The sequence below is a fragment of the Ceratosolen solmsi genome, unplaced genomic scaffold (genome assembly GCF_000503995.2).
Source record: "Ceratosolen solmsi marchali unplaced genomic scaffold, CerSol_1.0 scaffold30, whole genome shotgun sequence".
Lineage (NCBI taxonomy): Eukaryota > Metazoa > Arthropoda > Insecta > Hymenoptera > Agaonidae > Ceratosolen > Ceratosolen solmsi.
In genome coordinates, this window is record NW_011948421.1 from 2,131,001 (window position 1) to 2,141,767 (window position 10,767).

General features: G+C 30.7%; 2 protein-coding genes across 4 annotated transcripts in view; one reads left to right on the forward strand and one right to left on the reverse strand.

Annotated features, from left to right (window-relative positions):
• Positions 1-2,178: 2,178 nt before the first annotated feature.
• Positions 2,179-7,793, reverse strand: LOC105361294 (uncharacterized). Its single transcript, XM_011498417.1, has 3 exons — positions 7,376-7,793; positions 2,383-2,545; positions 2,179-2,289 (listed from the first exon to the last, which is right to left on the reverse strand). The coding sequence occupies exons 1-3, from the start codon at positions 7,703-7,705 to the stop codon at positions 2,231-2,233; spliced, it is 552 nt and encodes a 183-aa protein (XP_011496719.1). The 5' UTR covers positions 7,706-7,793; the 3' UTR covers positions 2,179-2,230.
• A 1,766-nt stretch (positions 7,794-9,559) lies between these two features.
• Positions 9,560-10,767, forward strand: part of LOC105361295 (uncharacterized) — a 4,708-nt gene continuing 3,500 nt past the window's right edge. Inside the window, exon 1 of one of the 3 annotated variants that reach the window (XM_011498418.1) lies at positions 9,560-9,631. The gene's annotated coding sequence lies outside the window, so the exon portion shown is untranslated. Of the gene's footprint in view, positions 9,632-9,744; positions 9,764-10,548; positions 10,568-10,767 lie in introns of those variants that run through there. The other 2 variants (XM_011498420.1, XM_011498419.1) reach the window with 2 other exon arrangements.

Consider the following 10,767-nt stretch of genomic DNA (forward strand, 5'->3'; position numbering starts at 1 on the left):
TCGAGTATGATGACGCCTGCATAGCTTTCTGACTAAACACGAAGCTGCTTACACTTTCGAGCCTCGCACCCTCTTTTAAAGTATACAGCTAAATTAAAATACACAAAAATTCAAATGTCCAACGGCAAAAACCATATTTGTAAAAATAATCGACGATTTTAGTGTGTTTATGAGCGCTCGCGCCTTAAACATTGCAGTTTTATTTCGTCAACTGGCGACGTAAATCACAGTTTAAAAGTCACTTGTGTCGCTTCAAATTATCTGCCCACATAAGCACATCGAGTAAAGAAATCGGTTTTCTCTCTCGCAAGCATAAAGCACGTTCCGTGTTTACAAATCTTAACACTCGCAAAAAATCGATCCTCTTTAATATCTCCGCTCTTTATCTCTATCATAAAGATACCTCTCTGCTCGTCTCTCCTTTGATTTTTCGACTAAATTGCACTGGATATTAGTATCGGAAGTCGTACGAGTACACGTTAACGCAACTTTTCTTCTTCTTTTTTTTCTTTAATATCTCGAATATTCTACTTTGAACGAGTGGCTAATTATGATATAGAATACAAAAAAAAAAAAAAAAAAAAAAAAAAAAAAAAAAAAAAAAAAAAAAAAAAAAAAATTTCCCAAATAACTAAGTTTTCACTAACGTAACCTCGAAAAATAAATATAAAAATTTACTTTTACCGTGAAAAACGACTGCTTGTCACCCAAGCTTTTATTGATTTATTCAATTTTCTTATACAGTTCGTAAACATTAAAAAATTCTTATTTGAAAGCTTATTGGCTTTAAATTTATTTCGATGATAATTATTATTACTTATTCATATCCAAGATACTTATTATATAAGTAATTATTATTTATAAAATAGTAACAAATGTGATGGTAAAAGTGTCGCGTAATAGAAAAATATCACCGCTTAAATCAATTCAGATTTTATAATGGTTAATAACGACTTTAAAACGTACATATAAAAAAGCTTAATTTCTCTTTAATTGAATAATCGAGAACGTCATTTCATTTTAAAGCCACGGCGCGTTTTAATTTCACTTCATTGAAAGAATTATCTATTACTTAATTGAAAAGCTAAATAATTCGTTTCACTGAACTACAAAATACGCGAATCATATTAATAAATGTTGAATAGCGAGAAAGGGACAATGTCCCATCCAAATAAGAATCTTTGCTCATAGCACAAATCAGTAGGAAATAAAACTTTCCGATACCAAAGAAGTCTCCCCTTCAAGTTAAACATGTTATCCTCATCATCGCGACGCGATACCTATTTTACATTTTTTATTATTTTGCATAATCGACATTGATCGATGATTTTTTCAAATAACGCGAAAACTCACGTGAGATTGTGTATTGAACAATGAGCCCCTCGTCCTCCTCATCCTCCTCTTCCTTCTCCTCCTCCTCCTCGACCTCACCCTTCCACTTAGAGCAGATCAACAAAAAATGAAAAAAAAAAAAAAAAAAGGAAAGGAGAGAGAAATTTGTACGACTTGAGAGATTTGGTGAAACGGGCCAGGAGACGAATGCTAAGAAACGCTAAATGAATTCGAGACGATACCCCAGCGAATAACGAGACGTTGGGAAAGGGAGAGAAGGAGGTAGACGCCCGATGGCCAAAAATATTGTTCTCGTCGAATGTGCCCGGGTCCTCCCGTAACTTTCTCAGGCTGCTTCATTAAGTACGCTGCATCCGATTGTTACGGTGCAGCACGCACGGCTTCGAGATAAAAGCATGAATAGATAATGCGTATATAAGACGTCTATATGTTTCGCGGAAAAAATAAAGCAGGATGAGATTCCCTTGATGCTTGTAGTCCCTCCTCCTCTTTGTCGTGATCGTCGTCGTCGTCCTCGTCGTCGTCGTCGTCGTCGTCGTCGTCGTCGTCGTCGTCGTCGTCGTCGTCGTCGTCGTCGTCGTCGTCGTCGTCGTCGTCGTCGTCGTCGTCGTCGTCGTCGTCGTCGTCGTCGTCGTCGTCGTCGTCGTCGTCGTCGTCGTCGTCGTCGTCGTCGTCGTCGTCGTCGTCGTCGTCGTCGTCGTCGTCGTCGTCGTCGTCGTCGTCGTCGTCGTCGTAGTCGTCGTCGTCGTCGTAGTCGTCGTCGTCGTAGTCGTCGTCGTCGTCGTAGTCGTCGTCGTCGTAGCCGTCTTCACAGTCGTCGTCATCGTTGTCGTTGTCGTTGTCGTTGTTGGCGTGTCGTCGCTCGAGCCAGGGTGAATCATGGCTTAGTCGTTGCCGCGTTATCGCCAGTATCTACGGTTCCACACGGCTTGGCATCTGCAACAAGCGACGCAACATTTACATCACGTGGCTCGCCAAGCCAGAAAATCTTATTTTCAACGATAAAGACAGACGAAGGCGATAATGTACCTTGGAAGCCGCTCTGCTGAAGGAGTGCTACGGCCTCGGCGTAGGTGGGAGGTGGCAATTCGCTCGGGCCTTGACTTTGAGCGATGACTTCGTAAGGGGGTGGCCCAGGTGTCCCGGTGCCCGATGAGCTCATCGCCTGGCCGCCGCTGAACTCCTGTAGGCGCTACGAACAAAGCGGTGCCAGAGGCTTTGTTAGTACCTACGTTTACGGGTTCTTTCGTTTATCGCTAGTCATAATGAAAGAAGGGAGGCGTGAAATATATACGATTTTAACATTTGTTCTAAATCCAATTTGAGAACGATGGCCTCGCACCGCCCGCGCGCTCCGCCACATCTTCTGCAAGGCTGGACTTTAAGAGTGTAAAAATAAATGACAAAACATAAATGAGGCTTTCAGGCAAAAAGTGCACGATACGCGCGACATCCTGAATTTCCCATATGTTTCGTCAATTCCTCGTGCGATGTTGAAAAATAAACGATGCATCTTTAACTTTTTAACTTTATTGTCATTTATTGTCAAAATACGAGTAAGAGTAATTTAGGGAATAATTTTTGTCATCACATGGCAGCTTTTTCACCGTAAACATTCAATTTCGTCGATTTCGTCAATTTTGCATACTTTGTTCATTTATTTTGTGAGATATATCGACTGGACGAGTAGGTGAGGATGCTACGCCCTGCTTAGCCGATTCTTAGAATTAGATATTTTTTACAAGTGCATTCAATTTAAGTTAATGTAAGAACGCGGTGATGCAACATATTGCCATTTTAAAGCTTAATATGAAAGCGGCGATTAAAATTAAAATTACTATTTGCAATGTTACGATTACTAAGTGCACGGCTACCATTACAAAACACGTCCACTAAGCTGTTTTTTTTTTTTTTTTTTTTTTTTTTTTTTTTTTTTTTAAGAGAAACAAATTACGGAGGCAGTAATTTGTACAATCACTCGCATCGATAAACTTAATCCGTAAGCTCGAAATTAAAGCAAAAAATTTAACCTAACATGCATTCGTTGTCTGTGCCAAGTCGGTTTTACCAAGAACATTCGATCTGAATCATTCAATAAGATTAAACGATAAGATTCAACATTGATGAAAATAAAATTATACTTCAAAGCAATTGATACAAATCTTTTTCTACCTTAGAAAAGAAGTGGGGATAAATTTGAAAATTATCAATAAGATTAAGAATTAAATAGGCCAAGCGACGAATTTTCAACGCTTACAAAAAAAATTTCAATCATAAAATTAAAATAAATCCGATGGTTCAATCTCGTACAATAAATTCGATAATTTTTTACCTTTTTCCAACTAATCTTAAAGTGATAAGCACATTTTTCTAGCAATTGTATATTTTCAAATAGCTTGCTTAATTTAAAATGACATAAGTGCATTCTACAGTCAAGTTATTAAAATTTGATTTAATAATAAACATTTGAAATATCATTCACTTAAATAATTTCCCAACGCTAAAACATCGTGATTTTATTAAATTATCGGCGAACCAACTTTCAATAATTCAAAAAAATATCTAAATTTTCCTTTACAATTAATTCCTTTAAGGCTTTTATCAATATTTTGAATGATATTTTCACTATCAAATCTCCTTTTCCTTCAATTATATCAATTAAATAATAACAATTATTCTTATCAAATTTCATATTAAATTTAAAAAGTTTTTTCTGATCTGCCATAAATTTATCCATTTCCAGAAACATAAGTAAAATTCATGTTTTAAATATACGCAATAATGCAAGCTAAAACAGAAGCTTAAAATAATAAAAAAAATTTATAATCTTCAATTTCATTTAGCAAACTCAACAAGTGTCACAATCAATGGTATTTTACATATCGTTTATTTCGTATAATTTTTATAAAAGTGTATTAAAAATTTGAAAAATAATATTTAATTTTTTTTTATATTGTTTCTTTTAATTAATATACTTTAGTATGTACTATTTATATTATTATCACTGTTAATTATCTTGTGAAATTTTTGTGAAATTTTCAAAATTTGCACATCAAATATTTCATCTTCATTCTTATAGACAAATTGCGTAAAGCTAGAACTATATATATTATGCAAGAAATCTGAAATAACAAAACTCTTTATTTTTAAAAGAATGACATTAAATTATTTTCCAATTTTTTTGTTTTCTTCCTTTTTATAAAAATTATTTTAAAGTATTTGAAACGTTATTCAAGACGATATTTAAGACGTCATCTACGTTAATCGAACATTAAATAAACTTAACGAGCACCTTTATGCATATGAGAAAAATTATATGTGGATCCATTTTATAAGTACGTACGTAATAAAAAATTACATAAATATTGTACATAAAAGAATATACGTTGTATAAACCTTACTCTAATGTCAGGTAATACGTAAGAATTTATTTTTAAATCTTTTTGAAGTAATTCTTTGTAAAATTATTATCGTTAAAGCTTACTTCAGTGGCATTAAATATGAATAATACGTATGGAAAGCAAAGTTATGAAACATAAAATTAGGTGAACGTAATCTCGAAGCATCTAAATTTACTTTTATAGTCTTGTTGACAAGTTTGTAAATTAATTACAATACCATATTTATACGTTTAAAAGTTTATATATCGTTGATAATTATTTTTTGTAATATAATGAATTCAATATAAAGTAAAGCTATAATATATGAAAGCTCATTATAAATCAATAGGACAAGTATCGATAAAACTAAAAATTTTTAACAAAATAAAATTACTTCTTTTAATATACTTAACTCAGTCAAATTTTATAATTATAATTAATTAAAAATATTTTATATAAACTTTTCCATAAACCATAAAATCATTGTATATTATTTAAATAATTTAATGATGTTTTAATAAGTCCTACAGCAATAATAATACACATTTAATTGAACTTGTCGATAGAGATAAAATGAAATCGCTCGATTTTAAACTTATTAAAGCACTATAATAATAATGACCGCATTATTCGTTTATAATTTACAATTAAAATAATGAAGAAAATGCATTTAGATATAAAACTTATTATCGATAGCAGTATTTGTTATAAAAATTATTCTCTATGAAAGCGACTGATAGCTAGATTTATTGTAATTATCTGTTGGGATGCTTTAAAAATACCAATTAAAATGTTTTATATGATAATCTTTCAAACCTTGTTAAATGTAACACATACACATACATAAAAAGAAATTGCTTTTTTTTTTTTAATTTTATAACAAGCTAGCTATGTGTTCATGAAAACTACGTTGAAACTTTTATACAAAAATAATTGCGTAATTACCAAATATAACAATATTTTTTATGTTTTTGCTACTGGCAATATTTAATTTTTATATTTTTAGACTTTTGGAATTATAAGTAAAACAAAAAAAATGAAAAACTTACTGAAGCACAACCGCAATAATTTAATATATACATTAAAACTAATGATCATCAAAAAAAAAAAAAAAAAAAAAAAAAAAAAAAAAAGATCATCAAAAAAAAAAAAAAAAAAAAAAAAAAAAATAATATAACAATTTACTTTTAAATTTACTATTTTCATGTCTAAATTTAATTATTATTAAATATTAAATTGTAAGAAGATTCTTTATATTTTCAGCGACTGTGTACATAATTAAAAATTGAACACTCATTGAATTTAATATAAAATATATTTAATATAAAGTATATTAAAACGACAAGTTACATTACTTTACTTTAACGTTTATTATAAATATTCATAAAATGTAATGTACCAAAGATATATATGTGTATAATATAAACAACTTTATAATAAAACATGCAAATATTTTTTTGGTTTTTAATAGTTTTATAAAATAAATTGTTCAATCATTTATTTATAGGTAAGTAAAAATTATAAATAACGACTTGTATATAACAGCTGATTGTTAGAAAAAAATTTTGAAAAAGTTTTAACTGAATTTTACAATTCCCCGAATATACTTCTAAATTAAAAACTATTTTTGTAATAGTTTAAACAATTATTGTATCAAATATTAAAGTCGAAATATAATAATTAAATAAGAATTTCATATTATAATTATAAATTGATTATAATCTTGATTTATTCATGTTTTTAAATGATGGTATAAATTGATTGAAATAAAATAGAATTGCAACTAAAAATTAATCTCCTATTCACAATTTAATAACTTCAATATAAACTGCATATTTTATATGATTAATTTGTATATTAAATAATTAATAATTAATAACATAATTAATAATTAATAATTAATAACATAACGATTAATTTGTAAATTCAACGATTTCTTATATTTGTCAATGGTTTTATAAAACACATGATACATTTTATTGAAATTATTCAATCGTTAATTTTAACATATAAAATAAGCTACTCACAATAGTTAACAATTTTATCAATCTGCACAATTACAATATTAGTTGTTTTTTTTTAATTATAAACATGACTCAAGGAATATGCTCTACATTAATAATATGAATCATATACTGAGTTAGTAAAACAAAATATGTTTTAAATTTCTTTAAATATTTGGTAATATTACATTCATAATTAATTAATAATCTATAACATGTGTCTATTTAATATGTAACAAATTAAATAGAAATTATTTCAAAATAATGTTTATCGATAATACATTTCATTAATTTTCAATATTCTCATTATCTCTTTTGACAATGTTCAATATTCATTATGTAATTGCTTTAAAGAATTAATTTCATCGAACTATGTATGAAATTATTAAAATCTCAATTTTATTTCCATCTTTTTCCTTTACAGTAACGATATGATTGATCTATGAATAATAGATCTTTGAGGTTGTAAATTTTTTAAAATTAAATATACTTTAATATCGAATTAATATTAATCACACCTATTCCCATCTGAATGAATAAAAAAATATTTTACAAATAAACGATACATATTATTGTACTTCGTAATTTGAACAAAGTATGCTTTTATTAAAGATAAAAAAAAAAAGTATGTGTTCTCACCCTGAAAAGCTGACGTTGATGGAAAATCATTTGTATGACTGATTTTCTTCTGAGATAAAGCATACACTTAACAGCGACCATGAGGCCAGAACATATGAAAATGGGTCCAACTAGCCACATGTGTCCAAGATGCGAAAATAAATGATCATCGACGACATCTCCCAAGGCTAAAATGGTAATTGCAGTGCCAATTGTAAACAGTACAATGCTCAATGCAAGGTAACTGTAGCTAGTGCAGTCACACCTTCCAAACGTAGTGGGTTCTTCGTATCGCTCTTCTATTTGACGAAGTCTGTTTGAAAGGAAAGGACTTTCGAAAACAGTAGCCATATTTTATTCAAAGTGCAGATATTTATGACATTTCTTCTTGATCGGCATACGACATTCACTACTATTCTTTACCTTTAACTGTCGCGAGTACCTCCTAAAAAATAAAAAATTAAAAATGGTCCGAATGGATGAACGTGGCGAACTAAATGAAAAAAGTAATGGAAAAAGTGAGAGATAAAATAGCAAATCAACTTAGATGGTAGGAAGAAAAACAAACAAGAACTGGTTGCATATAATCATTTTTTTAAATAAAAAAAAAAAAAAAATTCTTATACTTATGCTTTCATTCCTTTACAACCTGAACAATTCTTTAACGATTTTAATAAATACAAAAATAATAGAACGAAAGAGGCAAACGTATATTAATTTTTTGAAAAAATGTGCATAAAATTAATGTCTTTAATGTTTATTCAACGTTTTGTAACAATCTGCCAATGTACATTCTGTTTTCAAAAATTAATTTAATAAAAATAAATGATAATGAAATATAGGATTTGGAACTATGGAGCTCGTAGAAGCGAATCGCAACGATCTACAAAAATGTTCCATCGAATTCAGTTCAAATGCCTACATGCCTACTACACACACTTTATTCCACCCTCACATATGCGTTTAAAAACGTACGTCGTGCTGTAACGGACAACTTCTTATCCAAAAATGGTAACAATAAAAATTCGCATTTAATAATATGCGTTCTCGAGTACTTACTTTTCTGCAGTATCTGGCGACTTTGGAAAGCTCGATCCAGGAGACGACGTCGATGTACAGTAACGAGCGGTGATCGATCGTCCGCCCACGAATAATCGAGGACGAGCAACGGAGGAGCATCCTCGTGAATGCCACGAGAGTGAAAAAAAGCCTCCAATTATTCACAATTCCTTTTCCTCCCGAAAATATCTTCGCCTTCGTTTTTTTTTTTCTTCTCAACTTAGTTTCCTAGGACTTTGCGAGGTCTCCAATCGTAAAAGTCTAGTATCTCTTTCTTTCTCTCTTTCACATAACTAGTCAATCTAGCAGTGTGCAGTCGGACGTAAATCGTAAATATCCCTTGGGTGTGCGCGCGTGTGTGTGAACTTCTTGCACGCAGTATGGAACGTTGGATTATTATTATATGTGCGACCGCGCGCGTTCTCAACGTCGCGATGACTTTGGAAAGAGAGCGAAAGAAAAAAATATTTAGCTCTTCAGGTTATGCGAATTTTTACTTTACGCGCAGCGTCGTACGTTATACATTTTATCCTTATTAATAAGTAAGGATTGGGAGTAGAGGCCGAATTACATTAATAAATGCACTTGCGTGTCTTGGATATATTCGCACTTGAAGATAAATCTTAAATAAGAATGTTAAATCGATATTTCAGCTGATAAACGGCGTACTACCTATTCCCGGCTCTTAACAAACGCAAAATTCTGTCAAACGCGTGTCCATTATATTTTTATGCAAAATTACTAATCGCGCTTCTTAAAGGCTTCTTATGTCAAAGTGGAATTAATATCGTGCACGGACGGATATATTGGGAGTAAAATTAAATGAGAATTTGAGCTTTAAACGCATTGCGAATCAGCATTCAACACATAATTACCATACGAGGGTATGCAAAATTATTTTTTATAGAGATATATGTTTATATTCGTATATCGATGAATCGAAGGAACTTTTTAAATTGCCGACAATATGATAAAACAAGTGCTTTGATTGTCTTTAGAAATTAAATGCAATTTTTTGTGCGTCATGACTTTACAGTTAAACAATTTTTTTTTTTTTTTTTTTTTTTTTTTTTTTTTTTTGTTATGTTTTGTTTTGTTTTGTATAAAGAATCGCGTCAAACTGTTTATGTACGAGTAAAGCTTAGGTCCGATAACTCGAAGAAATAAAATACGTCTACGTTAGATTTTTTCTAGCTGCAATTTATGAATTGCGTTTGCGTAAGTATCAACGTTATAATTCTCCTTCCGTTTAGCCAAATGAATTTCGTATAAACATTTATTGAACACGAAATTTCATATATTTCATTCTACGAATCCTAAATCTGAAAACCTAAACTCGACATATATCAGGTTAATAAAGTGTAAAGCTGTAAATCAGTCATTTATTAATATTTTTTTATACACCCGATTACCGGGACCTATTAAATCGCCAAGTCTGAATCGTCTGCAACACGTGTGCAAACAGAATTATCAGTTATCTGACCTGGTTTTCATGAATATCATCATTCTTTTCTTGTCCATTTTCATGGTGCAGCTTTAGATCGAATGAATTTTATTATAAAAAAAAAAAAAAAAAAAAAAGTTAACGCAAAACATAAATACTACAACTTTTAATTCTAAAGCCATTTATGAGTAATGAATAATTATCTTAAACGTTTAACTGCACGAGTTTATTCGATTTTTCAGAAATTATTTTAATTGGTAGGTCTGCTTCCAAATTAGTGTATATCGGAAATTTTTATTACATTTTATAGCAAAAGATTGACTATTAGTTTCAATTATTATAATTATACATTCTATGAACAATTACTGCATATTTCATTTACATACTTGTACATCAATCTAAGCACCTTAACCATACCGTCCATTCATCATCTTTCCTCGTCAAATACAAACAAAAGTGACAATAATAAAATAAGTCCGCATCATTACAAGAACATTAATATTAAATGATAAAAATTTTTTTTTTTTTTTTTTTTTTTTTTTTTTTTTTTTCATTTCTATTTTATTTTATTTATTTAGAAAACAGTCGAACGCTATGCGCACGTGCCTGTAACATGCACACCAACGCATTACATAAATTTTACACGCGCGCGCGCGCGCTCTCGCTCACTCAACTTTGAAGCTCAAGCAACCTAACCTAATCTTCTGAAGGTACACTCATGATATATACGATACTCATACAAATGTATTTATCATCGTTTGACAGGAGTGGTTGTGTCGTATTAGAATAGGATTGGTTGTGTTGCATTAGAATATTTTGCCCAGTGTCGCCTTGGGATCGTAATTTGATGTATTGTGCTTTTATACGATTTGTCACATACGTAGGCTCAATAAAGAGGAATAGCCTTCGT

Bases quoted from the DNA above. Each gene is read 5' to 3' on its own strand.
- LOC105361294 (XM_011498417.1), bottom strand. From the start codon at position 7,705: ATGGCTACTGTTTTCGAAAGTCCTTTCCTTTCAAACAGACTTCGTCAA. The intron at 2,546-7,375 runs GTGAGAACACAT...CTTTGTTCGTAG, and splicing joins ATCAACGTCAGCTTTTCAGG to CGCCTACAGGAGTTCAGCGG. The intron at 2,290-2,382 runs GTACATTATCGC...CGCTTGTTGCAG, and splicing joins TCAGCAGAGCGGCTTCCAAG to ATGCCAAGCCGTGTGGAACC.